This window comes from Rhipicephalus sanguineus, chromosome 6 (genome assembly GCF_013339695.2).
Source record: "Rhipicephalus sanguineus isolate Rsan-2018 chromosome 6, BIME_Rsan_1.4, whole genome shotgun sequence".
Lineage (NCBI taxonomy): Eukaryota > Metazoa > Arthropoda > Arachnida > Ixodida > Ixodidae > Rhipicephalus > Rhipicephalus sanguineus.
The window spans coordinates 103,575,135-103,600,790 of record NC_051181.1 but is presented as its reverse complement, the minus strand read 5'-3'; the positions used below and the strand labels follow the sequence as shown (position 1 = coordinate 103,600,790).

The 25,656-nt window shown below is 43.9% G+C and overlaps 1 protein-coding gene across 4 annotated transcripts in view; it reads left to right on the top strand.

The window, feature by feature from the left end:
• Positions 1-25,656, top strand: part of LOC119396072 (mitogen-activated protein kinase kinase kinase 15) — a 101,502-nt gene that overhangs the window by 74,595 nt on the left and 1,251 nt on the right. For 2 of the 4 annotated variants that reach the window (XM_037663143.2, XM_037663141.2), the window contains exons 24-35: positions 991-1,122; positions 2,805-2,867; positions 4,849-5,014; positions 8,921-8,983; positions 10,232-10,310; positions 10,845-10,924; positions 11,770-11,875; positions 14,357-14,495; positions 18,155-18,253; positions 19,018-19,100; positions 21,582-21,676; positions 22,943-23,019. In XM_037663143.2, coding sequence (XP_037519071.1) covers positions 991-1,122; positions 2,805-2,867; positions 4,849-5,014; positions 8,921-8,983; positions 10,232-10,310; positions 10,845-10,924; positions 11,770-11,875; positions 14,357-14,495; positions 18,155-18,253; positions 19,018-19,100; positions 21,582-21,676; positions 22,943-23,019 — 1,182 coding nt within the window. Of the gene's footprint in view, positions 1-990; positions 1,123-2,786; positions 2,868-4,848; positions 5,015-8,920; positions 8,984-10,231; positions 10,311-10,844; positions 10,925-11,769; positions 11,876-14,356; positions 14,496-18,154; positions 18,254-19,017; positions 19,101-21,581; positions 21,677-22,942; positions 23,020-25,656 lie in introns of all 4 variants that reach the window. The other 2 variants (XM_037663148.2, XM_037663147.2) reach the window with 2 other exon arrangements.

The following is a 25,656-nucleotide window of genomic DNA, read 5'->3' as shown; positions in this document are numbered from 1 at the left end:
TCCATAAAGTTTTTTCAAGAATACCGCATTGAATTTAATGTCTCAATTCAATATGAGCCAAATCCAACGTTGTCATGCTAATAATGGGGAAATCCGCTGCATATTCTTTACTCGATTGTGGCCAGAAACTTCCCTTAGCCGACATGTAAAACATATCATAGAATAGCTTTGACAGCGTTGTATTTAGTTTGCATAGCAAATTTTTGCCGTTTTCTCAAATTCTCTTTGGATGGATTTGACTCATTTCGAAAAAAAAAACAACTCAGTTGTTGGCCTTGTTCTTATGCACGTAAGTTCCTGCGTAATCTTGTTTTGTCAATGACATTTAATGCGCCAGTGATTACCACAAGAAGCCAAGAGACAGTGCTATCAAAGACGGCTTTGGGGAAATTGACTTTTGTTCAGCTCAAGTGTATCTAGTAATTGCAGGGCAGGCAAACATTTCATTTAACCTTAGACGTTATTATCAGACTTTATATTTAAGCGTCGAAAGAAAGACTGTAGTAGCTGATTCTGAAAAATTTTGTTTGGCACATCTGGAAGAGCTTTTCCCAGCAGTCGCGTCTGAAGTGACAAATGGGGCAGCTCAGAAAAGGGGAATTGGTTCAGGTTCAGGGCCCGTTTCTGTTAGGCACGACCGTATAAAGTCAACAGGTAATGAAGTCAAGGTAGGTGTAGGGGACATTATCTGTAGTTTTTACTATATTTGTTATTATGAAATATAGGGGAGTGAACATGGATGAAAAACAACTTGTGGCCATTAGGGACAGAGCTAGCACCTCAACATTTTTTCAGAAAGTATGTATCCCATGTATTTTGTTGATGAGAGGCTCCTCTCATTACCTTCTCTGAGAAATGGTGTTGCCAATTGCCCAGTGGGTTCATTGATGTAAAAAATAGTGTTTAAGTTAAGTTCATCAGTGAAAACGCAAACAAAAAACAGTCCTCTGGCCCGGGCTGGGGTCCCGCGTCTCTTACCGCCTTTTTTAGAGATGAGGAAGCGGTCGAGTTTAACTCGGATCGAGGCTACAGTTCCTGCGAGGCTAGCCCGACCACCTTAGGCCAGGCAAAGCGGGTGCTTCCACGGATTCCCCGGCCCGAGCGATTTGACCTGTCCCAGAGGTAAAGCGGCGGTGTGCTGTGTCCACTGCATGGGGGTGTTGGCATGGTTGCGCGCACTGGAGGAAGTTGTCTTTGGGGCGCATAAGCTGGTGCAGCGGTGCTTTCTAGTTGCTCGAGGGAACTTTGGCACAAAGGGCACTGCCTTCCATAGTTCGCACTTCCTCACTTTTGTGGCACCAAGGCAACTCTTCAAATTTGATGATCTCCATGAGATATTGCTGTGTGTGCTTTCTTCACGCCTTCTTCATGCCTCCCGTAGTCTGCTTCATATATCCGCATTGTTTCCCGTACGCAATTTTGCTATTAGATCTATCTCTATACCGCATTTTCTTGCGTGTTACCTGCACTCCCTATAACCTCAACACCCCCCCCCTCCCATCACCCCTGCAAACTGCGAGCAAAAAAAATGTCACAGTTTCACCGCAAGGGCACAGCAATGAATGCGATAGCAACAAATTGTAATGTTATACGAAGTAAGGTTCGCCGCTAAATCTTCTGGATTCAATCTCGTGTAACTCTACAAAACACTGGTGTAAGAGAATACGACCGCTCCAGGGAGAAAACCAGATTTTGTTCAGTCTGTTTGCGTTGAGAGCACAGCACGTAGAAGGTTATACGAGCCGTTTTCTGATGCCTGCCGAGATAGCGCGCACGCAAGTGATCGTGGTCGTGCCCTTATATTCAAAGTTCACAGTTGCTGCTCGAGCCACACAGCTCCCCCCCATCCCCATCCGCCTGTGTCCCTTCGTGCTCCTTCAAGACGGGCGGGGCGTTTCCTCTCTGCTTGAGCAGCAAGCAATGGCAGGCTGTGCATGCGGGGTGGTGTTATGAAATGCGCCCTCCGTGCGACGGAGATGGGCCGGCTTGTTTCATCTCTGCTTCAGCCGTGTTGGATGCCCTTGCTTGCGCGCTTTTACCCGCGGTTGAAACACACACTGCGCGGGGGGATGTTATCGATCTGTACTTCATGTGGAACATGACGGCAATGGCAAAAACCTGTCAAGAGTGTCCATATAATTGCTATCGCAATAAAAATTCCCGCGTATTGTCATGAAGCTGTTTTCCTTCATTACTGAAAAGACGAAGCAAACTTGCATGCCAAGGTTTGTGTGTAGCTTGCACCCTTATTTCATTTCCAAATTTTCGGTGTATTTAGGGGGGGGTTACACGTGAAAAAATACAGGAGCATTGGTTGCACATTCACGTAGAGGACAAACATTGTCGCTCTGCTTCACCAAAAGAGAGGAAGGTGCCTCAAAGTAGCGTTTCCTTATGTTTTTCCTTTGTGCCAGCACCTGAGCAATGGCCGCTGCATCCTGTAGATTTCATGTAGTGAGGTGTGCGATGTGGCGGGCTTTTTTAAGTGTCTCTAACCGGGTTGGCAGTGCTTTGCGGGCGTGGGGCTTGGGTGTTTTCGTGCATGCAGATGGCCCCCTAACACTGCTGTGTTCTTTTTTTTTCTTTTTTGTCCTTTTTTTTTCGTTTGGCTCACCTCTTCTTCTCTATTCTTTCTCCCTCTGTTGTTTCACTTCACCGCACCGTGCCTTCGGTGCCTGATTGTGTCCTCTTTGTTTCTGCCTACCCTTTCTCTGAACTTTTGTCCCACTGTTCCATGGTCACAAAAAAAAAAAAATGTGCTGGCCTCTGCCCCCTCCTAAATCTAGGACATCCTTTCTTCTTAGCTCCGCGGCGGCCACAAGTCCGACGGATGCAATTCCACGGTCACCTTCAACATTTTCCTTTGGGTAACGTAGTTGTTCTTGCAAACTTTCTTTTCATTCTCATTTTAAGCTTTTGTGGCAAAATTCTTAGTGATAACTGAGTTGCTGCCGCTGCTGCTGCCCTGATATGTAATTAGGAGGAAGGACTTTTGAGACTCACTACTGGTCAGGAACATTTTAAGTGCAATCATTGAACACTGATATAACATTTGGTAGGCATTTGACAGTAAGATTGTAATTGGTAGTAAGCAGATCTAATTATAATTAGTAAAGGCACATTCTGGCATAATCAGCATGGACATAATCAGTATTGTGCCAGTCTTCTTGGTGTCATTTTTATGTCTGCTACTTGGGCTAAGTTTTATTACTGAGTTCCTCCCCATGTAACATTCAAAAAAAATGTGCTGAATCGTTTTTAATAGGCAGGCCACTGAGCTTTCTCATTGGGCAGAATTCAACGCCTATGACGGCGCCTGCCAGGATTGCATTTAATGTTTACATTTCGTGTGACTGTGGTCACATTCTGCGTACAGTCATGTGCTTGTGAGTGTCTGAGACACCACTGTGTCAAAACATTTGTCGTCTGCTTCGGAGGGCAAGTATTGTCTAGTGAAGTCGTGTCGTGCTTTGTTGAAGTAACAGTCTCCTTTTTTTTTTCTTTTTGCTTTCAAATGCTGCCAATCGCTTTATTGACTTGGAGGAGTGTGTGTGTCCTGTGGACATATCTCTCATGCATGTTTTCGTGCCCTTTCTTCTGTCAGCTCGTCGTAGCAGGCTCCTTACACGTGCTTTATCAGCATAGTTCATTCTAGTCGTTAGCGTAGTCTTTCTGCTTTTAGACAGATCATCTCCTCCTGGGAAAACTACATTGTCTGCAGTGCCAGAGCAGATTGCCGTCTGCATTTTTTCTTGTTTGCCTAGATGCTAGGACTAGTACGTGCCTAGCTTTTGATTAGCCAGCTGATTGGTTTCCATGTTGTCATTGTTGGCAAGTTTTGCGAAAACATGCAGCAACTGCCGCTGTCACATTCCGAACAAAATGAGCTGAAAGGCTTTGTTGTGTGACCATTTTTGGCAATCCAAATAAAGCAGAACTTGATTCTTGGCAAGGTAATTGGCAGTTTTATACGGTGGTCAAATGGCTTTTACATCAATAAATAGCGGCACACAGGCACAAAATACAGTAGTAGACTCGGTTTTATTTGCTTTATGGCACAAAGGATCGCTATAATTACTGCTGCCTTCTGTTCCATTCCGTTAAATTTACCTGAATTTCATTGCTGAAATGCACTTGTATTGGCTAAAGCAACTTCATATTTACTGCAGTCTTGAACCTTACAGAGTAGTGATCAAAGACGCAAAACATATTGAGCACTATCAAGAGAACAGGTGCAACTTAACTTTGGTTTTTCAAAACTGATTTTCAGTGCACATTGAATTTAAACCAATTCACTTGTGCAAGATGCATACAGTGGGAACCTGTGTCAATGTACAGTGGAGAGCTGTCACACTTTGCCCTTTGCTTTTGACCTGTTTACTTATACGAACTCTATACGTAAAGGTTGCTGACATGATACAAGCTGCAATAGCTGACTGCTCTTTTGTGTTCTTAAAACGGAAAAGAAAGAGTTCAGAAAAATATAAAACATCACAACGCAGTACAAGCAAGGGAGCAAAGGACGGTACTCCGTCCTGTGCTGCTTTCCTCATACTGTGTCATGCTGTTTTATATATTTTCCTAAGCTGTACCAGCTATCCGCGGTGAACATTCGAAAATTGTTGCAAGAAAAAAAACAGCTTAACGAAGTGGAAATAACGTCTTTCTGAGAGGACCAGCGATAAAGCAAAGCCTCTATATCTGGGCGAGTCTTGTCCCTTTGCACTACCTGTGCCTAAGTTACTTGAGGAGGAAATCAAAGCTTGCTACGGGCATGCCCTGACGAGTGGAGGCAAGCATTGCCAAGCTGTTGTTAGGTAAACGCCACATTGGCTGCCCGGGGCGCAGCTCTGAAACGTCGGAGGGCGGCATGCGACGCTGCAGCTCTGGCCTACTGAGTCCGCCCGTGGATGGCTCGTCCGTGGACCAGGAGTCGGGCGGATTCTACCTCCTCAAGAAGGACTCGCAGCGACGGCAGACCATTTTGCGCGTGCTCGAGGAAAACGGGGGCACAGTGAGTGTTGCCGTCTCTTTTAAATGCGAGAGCACTTATTTCGCTACCTCTGCAAACTTTGCCCCGAGGGGCTATCTGGCACAGAACCGTTCTGCCTGTACACGTTAAAAAGCCCCTAAACCACCCACAGGTCGAAATTTAGTTGGTGTGTTGCAATTGTGCACGATTCTACCACGAACATGTAGCCGTGAGGATTTTTCAAAACTGTGCCATACTGGCGGAATTGCATGCGTTTGATGATTGCATTGCGGCCCTTGCTCATTTCACTCTTTCCTTCATTACACTACGTTCATTTGTTAGTCTCTCCTCCTCGCGGAGTGCTCCTCCTCGACGTGCGGAGAGGAAGAGCAGGTAGTGCGCGTATATCTGCCGCAGACAAGCAGGTTCATGTTGGTGCTGACATGAGACGAAATGCGGGTGCCGACTTCAGGACCAACGCTGGGGAAACCGAAAGGCCCGGAGAGGCGCACAGGATTGTTTTTCTATATTGCGATGTGCCCACGGCTCAAAGCACTGTTGCGTTTGGCATTGTTGGTCATGACGGCATTGTGACTTTGATGCGCGGGTTTACTTGAAATGTTAAAAAAAAAAATACCGGAGGTGGTTTAGGGGCCCTTTAAAGGCAACCATATTTAGAGTTGCTCCACTGTGAGAAATCAAACACGGGCTTGCATGTTAGTGAGGAAGTATGTTTCTTTGGCACCAAGCCGAGGAAAGATACTCACTTGGTTATATAAAATACGCTCAAACCTCATTACAACAATGTTGCATCTGCCACGAAAATAACTTCGTTATATCCGAAAATTCGGTATAAACGTTTATTTATAACACTGTACCTATGACAAGACTATTCTTCATTTAATTTGTTATAACCGATAATTCATTATATCCGTGTTCGTTATAACGAGGTTTGAGTGTAGCTGCGTTCATAGTATAGTTTGAGTAGATGTAGGAACACATTGAGAGTGCAGAGAAGCAATACTGATAGAAAATAATTGTACATAAAAAGAAACATTAATTAGCATCCATATTTTATAGCGCGAGACGACACCACAGAAAGGAAGGCACACAAGACACACGGAGCACTGTAAAAGTTAATTAGCAGAGGTACTGCTTAATACATTTCTCTTAGAACTATTACTAAGCATGGACCTTGCACATTAACCAGGATAGCGAGGCTCAAGCAACGAGCATGAGATGAGTTAGGCCACATGGAACCGAGTTTTATGTCAATGCTAAGTTTTGGTCCAGCACACTTCAGGCTACAGTAGAACCTTGGTAAATGGAAATCTTTAAATGGAATTGCTGCTTGAATGGATCTGCCTCTGATTTGGTTGCATTTGTGTTTGACTGCTGTTTCATATTGTACAACTTTCTCAGTAAACAAAACCCTTTTTTGTGGCAGCATATTTTCTTGATCTCATCAGGGTCCATTGCACGAGAATCTATTTTATAATTTCTGCTTGAGAATAACTCTGCAAAAGTTGCACTGATAGTATGCTAGATTTGCTAAATATACTAGTCTTGCGACTGCGGCGTGATCTATGTTAGGATCGTGACCTAATGCGGTAAGCAAACCCTCTCAACCAGTAAAATTCTGGACTATTACAACATCGGTGTTGTAGACTTGTAGTAAGAACCTTATTTTATGACAAATCCATACCAACTAGCTAGCTAAGCTTTCTGTCTTTCTAAGGCAAGAAATTTTTAATTTTATGGGATCCATTTACTTTGATGTAAAACTGTTTATTGAGCACTTTTTTAATGGTGCCCCATGTCTTTGTTTTGTTTACAAAGATCACGCCAGAAGAACGTTTGAAATCAATTATGTTTTGGCGAATATCTTTTTTACCGCAACAAAAGAGAATTTTCATGCTTTAATGGGAGCATGCTCGCATATAGTGGGAGCAAGGAACACTTCATAAATGTTAGCAGTGCTGTGCCACGCACGTAAAAATTGATTATTTGGTAACTCTGGCCAGGGATAATCTTACCTTTGTATCATTCAAAGCATTGACAATCCTGCATTACCTAAGGGCCTAGATGTATGCTTTCAGGCATAAAGATCTGTATGGTCTTACAACGTACTTGTGGGCTAGGTGGTTAACCATGATGAAATATGGCAGTGCGCATCTGAAGAACGACACAGAAGCACCATGTGCAGATATACGTACTTGTCATGAAGGTACCGGATTGACATTGGCAAGACACTGTTCTCGTGTGCTGACATATGGTGTCTTCTCTCTCTCCCTCTTCTTAGTATGAGCAAAGTATGAGTGTAAATAGATTAATTGTAAGAGCTGTGCGAACAGCAAAATTTCTGGTGCGAAGTGAATTCGAATAATAGAGATTGAGTGCGAATCGAATCGAATCATTTTCGAATAAATTTCTAATATTTCTCAAGTATGCTTCGAATACTACTTCGAAGCAAAATGACAGAAAAAAGCTGCAGAGAATCCCGAAGTATGTTCTTACAAGACAGGAACAATTACAAGTCACAAACATGGTCAAAGAACAGATTTATTCCTAAGGGAGGATGCGGTTTTTGTATTGCAAAAAATAAAGAAAAATCGATTTTCGAAAATTACATTTTCAGTTTTTGATTCCAAAATATCGTCACTGAAAGCTACGTAGAAGTGCGGTAAAAAATTCGTTGTGCTTGCCGAGGTGGCGAAAATTACTGCGAAAATCACAAAAAAAAAAGACTGCGTTAAAAAAAATTATAGTTCCGCAACGGCGCAACTGGGCACTGCCATCTTGGGCTCGTCTGAAAGAGCATTTCTCACTCTTCAAATTTCCCACTCCAGCTAGGTCCTCCATTCAGAAAAAAGTGCACAAAAAGCAAATGTTTGAAGTTCTTTTTGAGACCTTCGAATGGCTGCGTCCGCCACGTTGCCCCAGCACAAAACATTGCCCAGCACGCCTCGCCATTGGTATGATCCTCGCTCCGGGATAGCGTCGTCTGCTCCTTGCACGTCGCAAGGTCACGGCTGTCAAAAATTGCGCTACTTAGTAACGCGTTCGCACTCGTTCTGTGTTCACAGGTCGACGATCATTTAGAATATAATTACGCTTTAGTTTGGCAGTTGCAAGTGGAAGCTCATGCATCAGATTATGATAGTGTGCCGTGCTCGTCGCGAACATCGCAGACGTGTGTCTCGGACAAGCTGTTCTGCTTAACAGCAATTCGCACCTCGTGACGAAGACCATCGCGGGACGACTATTCGTTATCGCAATCGAGCATGACATACTTTGCAACATCGGGTACTACGGCCACGCACATCGCGATCGAGCTTACTGCTCGGAGTCGTGGCTAGGTCTAACTTCGCTCACGGCGCCTATGTACGAGACGAATCTGAACTTTGCGGGCAAGAACATTGCGCCTGCGGACGTGCGAAAGCGAAGAAACCGCAATGTGTTTTGCTGCAAGCAATGAATTGCATCGCCCGCTGGTTCCTCGGAACCGCGGATGGGCATTTTACGCATCGGCAGCGGACCCCCCGGCAAGCTTGTCATGCAGCGACCACTCAGGGCATCGGTGGAAGCGCTAGCAGTTTCGCATGTCGGCACCCCAAAACGCAAGACCAAGCACGCTACATGTCGATTTAGCGTCTTTATATTTATTTTCCATTATTATAAACTGTTATATTTATTTTCTGGAAGTTCGAATACTTCGAATAGTCAAATTTTACTATACGAAGTATTTGAACTTCCGGTGCGAATCGAATAGCAAGCACTATTCAAAAAAATATTCGAAAGTTCGAATATTCGCACACCCGTATTAATTGTCTCTCGTAAGCTTCTTACAAAGACCATTAACAGGGTAAAGTGCTTAGGACTGTAATCAGTAGGATCATCGTAGTTTTTTGGTGAAGGCATTCATTTTTCTCTGTTTTTGCCCATCAGATCTGCGACATATGGATGAACAAGCTGCATCAGGATAGCGGTGATGACTTGGTCATTACAAAGGTGAGCCAATTCTTTTTTGCACTGCTTTGAACTAAGCTGCCAGTTTGTGTAGTTGTGAAAGCATAGGAAAACACTGGAAAACAGAAACATCAAATTTGTAACGACTGCGCTGTTTGTTTATGAGTGCCAAATGAAAAGTTAGTAAGGTGTCTCTCTTATGTCAAACCTTTGGACGCTGAGATTAAACATCACAATAATAAGTATACTAAACAACTGACCACACTAACAAAACTGTTAATTCCTGTGCAGCATATAAGTTATAATGCTCCAACATCTAAGCCGCACCTGATGTTAGCTATTGTAGGAACACATTAAATTTTGTGAGTTGGTGTAACTGCACATTTAAACCAGTGTGCAAACACAAGGTACAGGCGTGAAGTCTGGAGCATACATGGTTTCATTGACCTGATGGTGAGGCTTATCGCCTATCGTTTTGGTGCCAGGAGGAATCTTGTCATGCGAATTGACGTTGATCTTGATGTACGTACGCCATGTGACTTTCTATGATTTTATTCCTTGTTTTTCTCTGATTAAACTTGGTTGCAAGTTCAGCAAAGTGTTATCTTCTTTTCTTGCACCTTGTGTTTGCATACTAGTTTGAACACGTAGTCACCCCAGTATGAGCATTCTTTCTTTAAGTGTACTTATTGCATTTCGGGAATGTAGAAATAAAGACACTGCCTTTGTTTTTTGTTTTGCTTTGTGCAAGTTGTAAAATGTTAGTGTAGGAACAGACGGCCTGTTCCTTACTGTGGGTAAAACTGACATTTTTTGCCCACTGTGGTAGCTCAGCAGGTAAAAAATTGTGATACTGAGGACAAGATTGTGGAATCAATTCAAGCTGTGGTGGTTGCATTCCAATGGGGGTAGCAGAAAACAAGAACGCCTGGTTACCGCACCTTTAGCAAAATAAACTCCAGGTAGTAAGAGTTCATTCAGAACCCCACACAATATGACATGCAGCGTAATCAGATCAGGGGTTTGACGCATAAGACGCCAAGAATTTTCTTCAAGATTCTAAGTCATTTTGTTTGGCATTTTTGTCTGCCTACATGCTGCAGTGTGCCAGCTATTCAAGGTGCGCTTTTCTTGGAACATATCACAGAATTTGCAAACTGTGTTCTTTCATGCCTTTCCTGTCCTTATAGTACCACAGTTTCTTTCTAATCTTTCTTGAAACTTCAAAAAAAAAGAGTTGCATCATCTGCGTCGTCATGTTGCAACCCATGACCCATTGCTTGCCTGCAGGAGCAACTTGTGGCCCTCGTTGATGGCTTCAAGAACTACATCCCAGAGCAAAACAAGACTGGCCTCCAGCACATTATCGGTAAATGCACTTGGAAGTTTCGGCTAAAGTCCCTAGATGTTTTTCTTTTCTTTAATTAGCGACAGCCATTGACGTGCCGCCGCCGAGTATCATTGGGTAACACTTGTTTTTGGTAGCCACGTTCTTCTTAACGCTTTCTAGCATCTGGTGAAGTGTCCGGTAAAAGGTGCATGGCTAACGTACTTAAATGTACGTGGCTTTGTAAATCCTCTAGGTTAGGAAGAACATCACGGCAGACACCGGCCGCACATAAGAGAGGGTCAGGAGAGAAGGCAGTTGTTGCTACTTAGGTGAAAGTGAAAAATGTAGGGGCATTAGTTTCGGCTATTTCCTTGAGGGTTATCTGTATGGCTTATACGATGCTCCACCAAGGTGGAGAGCTGTAAGCATTCATGATTCCGTTTTTTTGATTATTAGACACAGACCTACTCATTAAAGTGTAAAAGTTACGAAAGTTTGGCTGTCAGGGGTCCTTTAATCGTATCGCTGATACGTTGTGAGCCTTATCACTCAATGCTTCTTTGATATTTGCAGGAAAGTTGAAGCAAGAAGTTAACCATGACCAAAAGGCCTTCAACCAGATCACAGTAGCCTTGTATCTTTTCCAGAGCGCAGTAAGTATCTTTCATTCATTTTCATTTATTGTGGGATGGGCAGAGGTGTTGGGTGTCGCCAGAGGTGTTATGATACTGTAGATGGTTTGCACTTCGACGTTCTACAGAGTCATTGATTTGTTTCCATAATGAGAAATGGTTGTCACCCAGTCAACTGTAGCATGAACCTGCTTCGGGAACCCATACAGTGTCTCTGAAATTCAAAGTTCCACGATCTGTGGAACATTCGTCTAGGTTCAGAAATTCATGTCCTGGTTCCGTTTGTTTGTTTTGGTCGTGTTCTTTTTTTTTTCAACATTTTTGTCACACTTTATGCAAGAAACGTGCGTTTATCTACCATTTGCACTAATGTATGGTTTACAGTCGAGCAAAAGTCGAGGGACAGTCGGCAAGTATCTTCCTAGCTCAGCCATAAAAAGTGTAACCGTGTCAGTCAATTAAATTCGTTGAGCAGGCACATGTGAGGTGTACCACTAGATCTCTTGCATTGCGTGCTCCTGGTGAAGAAAAAAATTTCCTCTGAATCCACGGTGTTCAGAATCAGAATTATCCTCGCACCTATACAAAACGTACTTGTAATTTGGGCAGGTCATAGCATATTTACAAACTTACCAGATCTAAGTGTTTTCTACTTTTTCTATGCTTTTCATTTACAAGCGTGTGTAATTCACTCATAGGGCTTTTTCATAGAAAACAGTTCGCTTCTTTGTTCAGAACCATCTCATTTGTCCACCTTGCGAAAGACCTGCCAGCTAGTTTTCAATTCCTCGGTGCCTTTAATATCGAGAACCGAGCTCTTGCATATCCTTTGTGCCTTATGCCTTATGGGGCGTTATAACTTGCAGGTGAATGAAGTGCTTCGGAATCAGAACATCAAACCACACTGGATGTTTGCGTTGGATGCTCTCGTCATGAATGCAGCTCAAGTGGCCAGTGAAATCCTGTCCTATGGTAAGAGCCGTTTCCTTTGCAAGCTGTAAAATTGTATTGGCAGGATCTTTTTTGTTTTGTTTTGTTTTTTGGGTCAACACTAAAAGGATAACGGCATTGTGAGCCTTAAGTGGTTCTGGTTTCTTCTTTTAATGCACTATGTAGTTATGAACTGGGTGTTGTGGGGTATTCCTACACAATTAAGCTTTGAATTAACGAAGGCGGTAAACTCGGCTATTTATTCTGTCATAGTGAAACGTTGTACTGAAACTCAGCTTTTTATGCAATGTATATAGCTGACGATGAATTCTGTTTTACTGGAAGGTACCACAAAGATGTTCGAAATATAGGGCAGCATAAAAAAATGAAAACTAATTTCGATAATAACAAGAAAGTAAATTTTGAACTTTAAGTTCGGTAACAATGACTGCTTGATTATATGTCTTAATTGCTTTCACTGGGAATTTATGTTACTCTTCAGAGTCGAGCACGGGCCGGTATTTTGTAATGATTCCTTTTCCGATGCTAATGCCCTTTTGTGATTTTCGCGCTTCACAGGTGGTCTGTGTGGCTGCCTGTTCCTTGAAAATTTTCAATTTTGCATGTGTGTATATGCACACGCACGTACAAATGCATGCCCCGGGTCTGTCCACATAATCGTTGGGATCAGCCAGCCGCGAGCAATGGCTGTTAGGACTAGCATTAGTAGCGTATAATCCGGCATTGCATGTTGCTACAAAAATACCAGCTTAGAATGGCTTCTTTCAACTTCGGGATCATGAAGAGGGAGCTGTTGTGATTTCCTGTAACAAGTGGTGACATCTTTTCTCATGCCGATCTAAATCGCTGAAGATGTACACTCAAACCTCATTGTAACAGTCACATCTGCCACGAAAATAACTTCGTTATATCCGAAAATTCGTTATAAAGGTTTATTTGTAACACTGTATCTGTGACAAGACTATTCTTCATTTATTTCGTTATAACCGATAATTCGTTATATCCGGGTTCTTTATATCATAGTTTGAGTGTACTGGCATTATCGGCGACTTCTGTTTCCTGAACGATTGTGATGGCTGGTTAGACAAGTGAGAGGTTGTTGCAGTTAGTACTACAACCTGAATGGCCACTTATGCTTCACTAAAAGTTTTCGAAAATTGCTGAATTTTGTCTGGGTCTTTTTAAATATAATGTCACCCTTTTTCTCTGTACAGAAGTAAGCACGGTCTTACTAGACACTGATAACACTATACTTCAGTAGGTTGTTTGACTTCATGCGGGTGAAAGCCACGTTTCCAGAACACTAAGGTTTTAGGAAGTACTAGTAAGAGCTGTACTGCTCGGTTAGCTTTACAAGCTCTCTTTATGAAAAAGAACGACCCTAATCTGTGTCAGCGAGGCTTCGATGGGACTGCATTCTTCGGAATATTATTTCATGCAGACCGCTCTTTGACCTGTGGGATATTATCGTGTTATTTTCCACGGCGTTTTCATGAAGTGTCACGACGCATGCACGACAGAGTGTATATACGGCACACTGTCAGTAAATGAAAATTTCTTAAACGGAACTGCTGCTTAAAGGGGCCCCGCAACACATTTTCAGCATGGTCAAAATAAGCTACCAGTCGGTAGTCAAGGCTGCCGAGAACATGCAAGCCAAGCATTGTAGTGCAGCACGCGGCCTCGGATTTACAATAAATTCACAAAGTCTGCTAAAAATTGCTTCCTCTTCTCTCGACAAATGATGCTATTTACTCAAAATCACTGCGTTACTGACTCAAGTTCCACGCCATTGGCTGACTTGAACATGGCACGCTTGACAGTTACTGTGGTTGCTGCAGGAGGCCGCCACTTGCCCGCACGTGCGCGCGATCGCACTGAAAGTATGCCACCCATTCGAAGAAAAAAAAAAGTGTTCAAGGTCCTTCTTCCTCTGTGCCATCCCTCCCTGCTTAGCTTCAAGCGTCTCTGTCGTGACGAGAAAAGAGTGAAAGCAATTACACCGTGTGACAAATCTTTGGAACTCCGCTCGTACCGGACGGATTCTAAGCATTTTTGCGGTGGTCGATTCGTGAGGCAATAAGCTCCTTTAGTGAAGCCATTCCATGGCTACTTGGAAAAGTGTTGCAGGGCCCCTTTAAATGGAACAACTAGCACTGATATGATTGGTTTCATGCCTGAATTTCGCACCCCTGCTCTCGGTAAACAGAACACCTGTTAAGCGGAACGCATTTTCCTGGTCCCTTCAGGTTCCCTTTAAATAAAATCTACTGTATTTCAGTGGGTGTTTTCACAACGAGCAGTTATCAGTAGTGCCTGTCCTTGTCCCTTCATTTGCGCTAATTTGACTTTGTTATATCGATAAAATGTTATATCGATAACACTGAATGGAGCAAAATGTTCAGTTTTTCTAAAGTTAGCCAGAATATGAAGCCAGTCTAAATTATGATTTCACGCGAACTGCACGGACTCGAACTGGAAGACACGTTAACGTACTTGCAGGTCAGGAAGACCAGGAGGATAACGACCTCGAGGATGCCGAGTCCACTTCTGGCGTGTCGACCATCAACTCCAGCAAGTCCCGCAGTGCGGCTCTACAGAAGCCGCTGGCCCTCGGCCTCCCTTCGGAGGAGACCCAACGGTCAGTTACACGTGCCCTCTTGTGGCGTTGCATGCAAACTCTGGAATGACGCTTACGTGTAAACTCTAGAGCACTACTCTGTCCTTGGTGGGTTGTTGTCTAGCGTAAGGTTCCTCAAACGGAGTTGCGCGAACGGCACTTCAAGGTTCTGCAAGTGGTCGGAACAAAACTGACCTCATCCTGTTTCCCCCATTCACTTACACAATTTGTCGGTTTAGAGAAAGATGTGTTGCTTTGCACCAACAAGGGCGTTTTTGACTCTTAAAATACAGTTGAACCCGTTTACAACGAACTCAAAAGTGTCGCGAAAAGTGGTCGTTATATCAGTAGTTCGTTGTACATGGACTCGCCCTTAAAAACATGCGCTTAGCGGCCAAGCCGTTTTTTTTTCTTTGCACTTTTATTAAAGTGCTAGCAACCCCTTCGGCGACAAGCTAAGCCTTTTCGCGTCGTGAAGCGACGCCCGCTGTGTGCTCATGAGTGAATTAACCGCCTTTGAAACGAGCTGATACCATTTCACCGAAGCGCGGTACCGCAACGTGGAGCCGATCATCCCTGGCTAGTTGCATGCAGCGCGTCGCCTACTCCATGGAGGAAGGAATACTAGTAGAGGCCCTATCGTACTTCAATGCATTGCGAAAAGTGTGGCGGAAGTGACGTCAGATTTATGGGGCAAACAAACCGGTATGGGGCAAACAAAACAGCAGACGCCCCGCCAGCCCCGCGGCGTGCTCTCCGCAGTGGTTAGCTTCTGCGCAGATTTGTAGTCCTGGCGTAAACTTAGCGCGTATTGTGCGGTTCGCACGCAGTAAAATGTTGCAAGGAGACGCGTTTACCAGGCTGTTCGTGCGTGGCAGGCCCGAGCGCTGCGTGCTGAAATTCTTCATGGAGCGTTTTTGTGCAACAGTACAGAATACCGGTACGTGCCGTGATCAAAAACGTCCAGCTCCTGCATCATCGTATTCGAAGTCACCTAGCAGTGACTTACGCGTTCTGCTGGGTGTTAGGCCTTCCCTTTCTCATAGCCCAATTTCTCGATCTGTTGCCGGATCAGCGGTTCTTTGTTCGTCTATAGTTGACGTAACTTCACGTCGAAAAAAGGACACCGCTGTATTGTATACGCGATCGTGCACGTTAAGTTTGTAATTCCAGTACGCACACAACAACAAGCACACAGCGAGCCTACACCACACAATACACACATCACGTAGTCCGATAACAACAACATAAGTTTATTGCCCTTTCATTGAACGACACAGCCTCTAAAAACGTACGATGCCTTCGGCGCATGTTATGTACAGCGCGTCAGACGCCAAAAACAAAAGTTCACGTGTGTTCCGAGTTGACACAATGAGTAAGAAGCAACAGAGCGCACATCCGAGAGCTTCTCATGCAAATGCCATGCATTAGTGATCAGCAATGAAGCGAACGTGTACGTACACATGATAAGTGACACCCGGTACTTTCCGCAGTGCACGCGATTTGCACCGGGTATACGCAACCATACGCAACAGGTGGGCATTGCGTAGCTTTCCTAAAGAACACACACAAGGAGCAGCATGCGTGAATCGACTGCACCGTGGCGGCGCTTGCACGGCGAAAAAAAAAAAAAGGCTCGAATCGCGCATGCGCTTGCAAACGACACAGCTGAAATCGCGAAATGTTTCGAGGCTTCTTCGCTAGGAGGCGATGCGGGTGTTTGCGATGTGGAGGCTTCACGAATGTGACGTCAGGGCCTCTCCTTATTTTTCCTTCCTCCATGGCCTACTCAGCTCCCGGAGTCACTGCCGGGTCGCTTGCTGTATGCCGTATGCGCGCGTTTGTACGTTCTCCGTGCTTGCTTCACTCCGGACCATGCACGGGTGTGGCGACTAGCCTCTTCGTTCAACGCGGCGAAAACGCATTTTGCAAGCAACGCATATTCGACGTCTCCGCGATGCTCTCGCGGCCCCGCAGGACGATGCGCGCCGCACTTGAGTTGTCACCTAGTCAAACACGCAGTATATGTCAGTGCATCGACGTTTCTCGGTGCTCGCGCTGCTCAACAACAGCGAGCTACTTTCGTTTCTACAAAGCAACGCGCACTTTAAAGCGGTCTCGCATGACACGGCGGCGAACTTGTGAACGGCAGCATGGCGCGCTCGTACCGCCGTCAATCCGCAGTGTACGGCGTACGCCACACGCGCAGCCGAGCAGATATCTACAGATGACTGTGATAATAGGTTGTCGGCGATAAGTCATAATGGCACATTCATCGACGGCCGCCACCTGGCCTTCGCTCTTTTCTGATGCTTATCCGCGAAGGCATCGCCGCAATCGCGCGGAAGCCGTAATCACCGATTGACCGGTCTCTGCCGTTACCGAAAAGATGGACGACCTTTTGCGGCACATTGTGGCATTGACGCGTTTAGGGACGCAGTGAACCTTTTTGCGATGGAAAGTTATCGCGGTTATCACTTCTTGCATTTACGCCTTCTTGCGTTCCAAGGCATTGTTTGGTTCATCGCAGGCGGTCGTAGCTGCAGAGAACAGCGTCAGGAAAGGTTACCGTGCAAAAGCTGACCGCAAGGCTTCATGCTGCCTGCTATTTTTTTTTCCCTCACTGCCATTCTGCCGCTGAAGAAACGCCTAGAAAGTGAGCGACCTCGCCCGCAGCGTCCGAAATCTGCGTGCGGTGCTCACCGATCAGGGATATCTTAGTGGCGAGTAAACTGGAGCGGAGCACGTGCGAGCGCGCGCCCCTGTCACGCTTTAGAAGGGATCGATTCGTTGGGCAAGTTGGTGATCCATAGTGTTACTAACAGCGCAAAAAAAGGACGAAGGACCAAAAAAAACAGCGCTTGTCTGTGTTTCTTCCTGGTCCTTCGTCCTTTTTTTGCGCTGTTAGTAACACTATAGAAGGGATGTTTTAACTTTTTTTCGCTTCGTATGCACCATATTTTTACCGTGACCGTATCTGAAGTGTTCGTTGTAAAAGTAGGAGGCTTTGAATAATGTTCGCTATATGTGGACGCAACTTCAATGGTTAGCATAGAAAAATCGTAAGTGCACCCAAATATGGTCGTTATAACCAATAGATCGTTATATGTGGGATTGTTATAAGTGGGTTCGACTGTACTTTTTTATAGATATGTTCGTTACCTTTTTGGTATTGGCAAAAAAAAACATTTTAATTTACCTTGATATATATAATTCATTATATCCGTGTTCGTTTTTACGTCGATGTATGGTGCCCCGTTTCGGAACGGAATAGAAAATGGCAGCAGAGTTCATTCTGTAAGCAAATTAAAGAGCTTGGCAGCTGTTTTACACAACCACATAAAATATAATTATCATAAATAAATTTACTCTTTTGGCCAGGCGCGAACACCAAGTGCCTAAATGGCGGGCAGCCATGCTGGCATTCTTCATTTCTTCCTAAAACATTTTGATTTTGTTCAGCACAATAATGCACTGGGGGCATTCGCAGCGTTCATTGCATCCCTTGAAAAACAAGTGCAGTGGGCATGGCCTCGGAAGAATTGAACCAATCATAGAGGGCTATTGGTGGATACGAAATAGAAACAGAATGGAGTAGTTTTATGTTATTGTGTCCGTAGTCTGCATCTCTTATTTTGTGTCTGCTTTCGTTTTTCTTTTTCTTTGTCTACTCTTTGCAGGGTCATAGATGCCATCCAGATGAGTGAGCAGCTGTACCAGGACTTGCTAAGGAAGCTTCTTGACAGTCGCTCACAACAGCGAAGCTTTGTGGAGGGCTGGTGGGTGCTGCCACCACCTACACCTATTTTTATTTTTTTTGCACCTCTAAGATGCTGTCACAAGATCTGTCATGCACTGCCCACTTTTAACAGCAGAGCTGTTCAAGCCAAGTGTCAGTCCGTAATCTGTGAACAAAAACTATCATCACCATGAACCGGCATGTGCTCTCTTCGTCCTCCTCTTCAGCTTCACTCACAGAACACGTGTGCCAATTTGTCCGGTGCACGATTCTGATAACTCTGATGGATGAGAGTACGAGTACAGAAAGAGATCGAAAGAAAGAGAGAAATCCTTGGCGAAAAAAGTTTCTTGGCGAGGCGGTATTCGAATCTGCATACCTACAATCCGAAGGCAAGCATTGTAGCCACTCGGCTATCCAGGCATGCTAGCCGAACAAGCATTTATGGGAATGAGTTGCTATGGGCGAGAGAACGAAAAAAGGACAGAGAGAGAGAAAGAAACAGAGAAAGAGAGAGAAAGAAAAGGATAGAAATAAATAAATAGAGAGAGGGAGCCCCAACTTGGCTTTTCCAGGCTTAACTGCCACTCTCTATGCTTATGTGGCTATATCTAGGCTTAACTGGCTATCTCTAGGCTAGGCTTGGCTTGGCTGGTATACTAAGGAAGGACGCCCAGCTCTGCTGTTCCTTCAGGCTTGGCACCGCCAGTACGATTTGTCAGCCCTCTCTTGTTTGTCGTAATCGAAGTGTTCACTTGTATCTCATTGTAACATTTACCAATTGCCGATCCCCCTTTTTTGCAGCCTGAGCCAGAGCAGGTACCTTCATCCGGGTAGCAGAGAATCAAGTGTTACCATATCTGGTCCATCATCATCCGTTCCTTCTGGTGAGACTTGAACCTGGTTGTTTGTTCAGTTTTCACGCTAGGTTGGAGAGCTACTGGAAACCAACCAAGTGAAATTTATCATTATGTCTACATTGTAGCGCAAGAAAGATTGGCAGTGAGGTCACCCAAAGTGAACTGTTGTGTAGTGTCCATAGCATTCCATTGAGTGAAGCAAAGAGTAGTAGTACGGTGTAATGTCACTGCAGTAGACTTGTGTAACGGAACCTGAAGGCACCATGAAAATGTGTTCCATTTAACAGGAGTTCCATTTACCAAGAGAGGAATTGGGGTGCGGAACTCAAGTAGGAAACCAATCGGTATTAGGGGAAGTTGTTCCCTTGAAGCAGCAGTTCTGTTCAAGAGATTTCCGTTTACTGATAGTCTACTGTAATTTGAATTTCATGGGGACCAGACATTTGTAAGAATAAAAAAAGGACCTTGAATTAAAAGAGAGCCCCTTTAAATATGGCACCAAATGATCTGAGCAAAGCTGCATCCTTATTCCTAGACGGCTAATGCCTGCAACGTCTTCGTAGGGTGCCCACATGGTGGGTAGATCAGCAGGCGCAGGCTTTCTTTTTTTCGGGGATTGTAGTGTATGTTTTGCCTTAAATTACACATTTATTGGATAGCATGTGTTCTAACTCACACCCGTAGAGAGTTTTGTTCTTTAGCTGAATAATAGCTTGCATTTTTTTTATGCTGTCATAAAAAGTAGCCGAAAACTGCTACTCGAACCTTGGCTTAGTTCCTATAAAGTAGAGCTGTGTGAATAGCAAAATTTTGGGTGCGAAGCGAATTCGAATATCGAAGTGTGAGTGCGAATCGAATCGAATAGTTTTAGAATATTTCTCGAATATTTTTCGAATAGTTCGAAGCAATAATGCAGAAAAAAAAGTTAGAGAGGATTCCTAAGCACATTCTTATGAGATAGCAACATGAAAGCGTTTCTTTTCGCTAGGTTGATGAAGCACTGGCAGTGTGGTGCTTCATAGTTGTCTTATCAAGAATGAGGCAATGTAGAGGCCGAATTTCATTTATGTACATGATCTGGTGCAACCAAAGTGTTGCCGACAACATTTTACACATGATAGGCAAAGATGCCATTTCCTCAGCCTCTCCTCCTCTTTCAACTTCTGTGGAAGCCTAACTGATGTGGCGGACAAGGGTGTGCTCCCTTCAAGTCCGGAGTTCCAAATCTGCCTCGTAGACATCGATATATAAGAACATCTGAAATTTTGGATGCTAAAAAGCATCGGTGTCCGATTGTTCGGACTTCCTGCCCTAATTTCAGGCCCAAAACAGCATTAATTGAGCCCCCAACTCTGCCACATTTTTCATCTCCATGTTGGAGCCAGCGTTTTCTTGAGTTAATACACTTGCGACCGTAGCGGAGCTTGAAAAGCAGCTTTGCCGCATAATGGGGGTGTGATGAGGTGAAGCATATTGAAAATCTAGGGACCACTTTCAATCGCACGTTGACCGTCTCTTGGCAAAGTTCGACCGTGAGGGAGCTTGAAAGGCAGCTTTGCCGCAGTACGAGAGTGTAATGAGGTGAAGCATATTGAGAATCTGGAGGGGTCACTTTCAATAGGACGTTGACTGCATTTGTTTTTGGGAAGTTCGAATAGTAAAATTCCAGTGCGAATTGAATCGAATAGCATACACTATTCGAAAAATATTCGAAATTTTGGATATTCGCACACCCCTACTATAAAGCACTCCACCTTGAAAAGAACCCTGATGCCTCCGATAGGTATTAGTTTTCTCGGCTTGTTGACAGCTTGCTCTCTTGATACAGCACACACGATTAGCACTTACCTGCTTACAAACATACTTGCTGAGTTGCTAACCCTCAACTTCCATTAGAAACTCTGAAAAATCAATCAGAAGTTATGTTTTATTGCATTAATGCATTTTCTGTCTCTTTCTTTTCTTTTTTTTGTCTATAGCACACTTTTGTTGCTCTTGCTAAAAAAGTTAGCATGAAATTTTATGCTTTATTTGTTATTTTCTTAATAAACAATGCAAGATACTGCAGCCTTTATTCGCACACGCGCTGCCAAAATAAAGAGACTTGAGTTATAAAAAGGTAGCTTGACTGCATAGCATACTGTGAATCTAAACCTGATAGTTACAGGAGGCAGATTCTTTTGGTCAGTGACTCACTTCCGGGCATCAAGCCCCTCCCCCTTGCCCCCATCCTTTTGTCTTCGCCGCCATTTTTAAAACCCTATGTTTGTGAATACAACTTTGACATGGACATTAGAAAACTTTAATAGTCTCATGCCTGGATCTCATAGCTCCGCCCCCCCCCCCTTTTTTTTGTTCTTGTTTTTAGCCTGTGTTTTCTGGGACACCCTGCATAACTGCTTCTCTTGAACATTGGGCTTGATGCACTGGACAGGCGTTCATTACCAGTGAATCGCTTTATTCTACTGAATTTTTACAGTTCTAATTGTTTTTCTGCCGCAACCATAGCCTCGGCTGGTGTCCATAGACCTGACATTCATCGTGATGAAGATCTGATGCACTGGCTACAAGACCTTGGCATGGACACAGAATGCATAGAAAGGGTAAGCATCAGTTTGTATTTGGTTACCAGATCACATAATGTTGTATTTAACTCTGAGTCTGAGCACGTCATTACGAATGTCACTGTCGATGAATTGACGTGTTCATCTGAAATGAAATTTAACTGTTAGTAGATCTAATTCATGTTTAGCAATTTGTCATCAAATATTTTTGCCACCTCATGTTGACCCTCTGTATGACACATTAAATTGTGGAAGTTCTTGCATTAAAGCTTGCATATTTTAATGGCACTGAAATTCGAAAACTAATGTGTACATGAAGGAATTGTACAATCACAGCAAGAGTTGCGTGCTTACCAGCAGTCGCCCAATCATTTTTTTGCTGATATGCTTTTATATACTAGTGTATGTAATATGAAAGAGATTTCAAAACAATAAAATGATATGCCAGTAATTTTATAGATGAAACATAGGCCCCAGATGGTATGCTTCACTGCATTGTGTGCCTGTGTTGTGCTAGAGCTTACTGAAGCAAATTCATGTTGTGCAATGAGCCATCTGTATCTTGAGACATGCCCCTTCTTCATCTTTTCCTTCGTCGCTTGTAATTCCCTTCACATAGAATGCCTTGAGTGATGGCACGTGCCAGAACGTTTCTGTTTGTTGCGTGAATACACTATAGCCTAATTATAACAATGTCACATGTGACATGAGAGAATAACTTCTTTATATCCGAAAATTTGTTATAAATGTGCATTCATATCACTGTAACTATGACAAGACTATTTTTCATTTACTTCGTTGTAGCAGATAATTCGTTATATTAAGGTCTGAGTGTATTTCCAAAGGCACAATAAATGATCATGGTACCAGTACGAGAACTGCATTTCGGAACACAGTGTTGTGCAATGTTTCAACGTTTCGAAACTAGCAGTGAACGTATTGGTGTGTACATAGTACTGCGCTATACTCGTGCGTCTTATTCTTTAGGTGATTGCGGACATGTGTCCTGAATCTTTCATTTCAGGTTTCTCTCGCTTAGAATTTGACGTTTTCGCTGCCAGAATACATGTTTTGAGTTGGGTAAAGACAAATCATTTGCTGCACTGTAACCCCTGTTGTCTCATATCTTGCATTCTTCTCAGTTTTATTATGGCAGTAGAGCAAATACCCATTGCACTAAGGACAATGCAACCTCATTCTTGTTCACATCATTTAAGCATGATTGTTATGCTGAGGTTCTACAGTCACAGAAATTCAAAGATTTCCACCTAACGTCTTCTTCGTAAATCTTGTTCTTTGTCACAGTTTGCCAGAGAACAGTTCACAAAAGAAGACGTCCTGCATCTGATGACGAGAGACGATCTGCGAAGGCTTGGGCTCCGGTATGTCTTTTGTCACGTACATGCCTTGTCAAACTTTGGAGTTGAAGAAACAGTGCAACGTGAAGCACTGGTGCTAGCATGTCGCTGCTGAGCCTACTTGATCTGGCTGAAATGCACGCCTGCAGAAAAAAAAAGAAAATCAAAATTTACGCTGTCAGCTTGCATCTGTCGAAGCACCTTGAAACTAAACATGTTCGTTAAGGTCTTTAAAGAGAGGCACTAAAGAGAAAAGTAATTTTTCTCGTATTAGTAAATCGCTCATTTACTATATTGACATCATTACGCTTACTGCAAGAAGGCACTTGGTAAGCAAGAAAACGTGCAAAAAGAAAATGCGGGTGGCACCGCCACCTTGATGTTCCCAAACGAACCGCCTTGGCGTCATCTATTTTGATGGCATGCACCGGTGCCTACACAGTTCCTAATGGGTAAAAACTAGGGGTGTGCGAATATTCGAAATATCGAATATTTTTCGAATATTGCTTGCTATTTGATTCGATTCGCACTGGAATTTTACTATTCGAACTATTCGAAGTTCCCAAAAACAAACACAGTCAACGTCCGATTGAAAGTGACCCCTTCAGATTTTTAATATGCTTCACCTCATTACACTCTCGTATTGCGGCAAAGCTGCCTTTCAAGCTCGGTTACGGTCGAACTTTGCCAAGAGACAGTCAACGTCCAAATAAAAGTGGTTCCAGATTTTCAATATGCTTCACCTCATCACACCCAGGTATTGCGGCAAAGCTGCCTTTCAAGTTCCGTTACGGTCGAACTTTGCCAAGACACGGTCAACGTCTGATTGGAAGTGGTCCCTACATTTTCAATATGCTTCACCTCATCACATCCCGGTATTGCGGCAAAGCTGCTTTTCAAGCTGAGTTACGGTCGAACTTTGCCAAGACACAGTCAACGTCCGATTGAAAATGATCTCTCGATTTTCAATATGCTTCACCTTATCACACGCCGGTATTGCGGTAAAGCTGCCTTTCAAGCTCTGCTACGGTCGCAAATGTATTAACTCAAGAAAACGCTGGTTCCAACATGGAGATGAAAGATGTGGCAGAGGTGGGGGCTCAATTAATGCCGTTTTGGACCTGAAATTTGGGCAGGAAGTCCGAAAAATCGGAAGCCAAAGCTTTTTAGCATCCAAAATTTCAGATGTTCTTATATATCGACGTCTACGAGGCAGATTTGGGATACCTGACTTGAAGGGAGCACACCCTTGTCCGCCACACCAGTTAGGCTTCCACAGAAGTTGAAAGAGGTGGAGAGGCTGAGGAAATGGCATCTTTGCCTATCACGTGTAAAGTATTGTTGGCAACACTTTGGTTGCACCAAATCATGTATATAAATAAAATTCGGCCTCTACATTGCCTCATTCTTGATAAGACAACTATGATAAACCACCCTGCCAGTGCTTGATCAACCTAGCGAAAAGAAACACTTCGATGTTGCTATCTCATAAGAATGTGCTTAGGAATCCTCTCTTTTTTTTCTGCAATTTCACTTCGAAGTATTCGAAAAATATTCTAGAAATATTCGAAAAGTATTCGATTCGATTCACACTCACACTTCAATATTTGAATTCGCTTCGCAACCAAAATTTTGCTATTCATACAGCTCTAGTAAAAACAAGAAAAGAGTGTTCCACACTCACCGTCATGGCTACGATTGGCACTGACTAACGCTCCCAGGTTTAAATGCACAGATATACCCATTAAAGTGGACGGTGGGACGGCCGCCACCATAGCTTAATTGGTAAAGCATCGGATGTGGTTTGCAGGTTCGTTTCCTGCTGGCGGCAAGTTGTCTTTTCGTCCCCTTTAATTTGTTCACGTTTATATTGCACTTGCTACAAATAACATCCCCTATACATTGTCTTTTGGTTCTAATTAAAGTTGTGTCTAACAAATAAAAAAACAAACCCTTAAAGAACTTCCGCTTTTTATTGCGATAGCAATTATATGGACAGTCGCGGCTGGATTTTGCCGTCGCCGTCGCCGCCGTCATGCACCGTATATGTATAAGTATGTATATATATATAAAAGCCCCAAAGAAAAATAATTCAGAAAAATGCTTCCGACGCGCGGAATCGAACCAGGGACCTCTGGCTCCGCAGCGAGTGGCGCTAACCACTACGCCACGAAACGCAGATCCTCCACGTAGCTAACGGCGCGCGTTATATACACAACCTTTACCGCTGGACGGACTCAGAGACGGCAGGCGATAATAAGCGTTTCTTCATTACCAGCGAGATGGCGCTAGGAGCCCGACGGGCGCATTTAAAAGTCGTCGGCGAGCTCGCTCGCTTCTTCTTATATTTGCGCATGGGAGAACCTTGCCCTTCCGCTGTCTGCTCGTGCGGTTTTCTCGTGGTGAGGGGAAGAGGGATGTTTCAAGCTTTCACCGTGATGTCCGCGCTCATGTTACGGCGCGTACGAAAGCCACTCGAGCTCAAGGGACGCCGCTAAACGAACAAACAGAAGATGAGCGCGAACTATCAAGTGTCACAGTTCGACACTTGAAGCACGCTAGTTTCCTTCGCTGCTTCGGCCGCCTTTGCAACAGGAGCGCTGTTCAAACTGAGAGTATGCATTGGCGAGCCTCACTTCGTATAGCATTAATTTCTTGCTA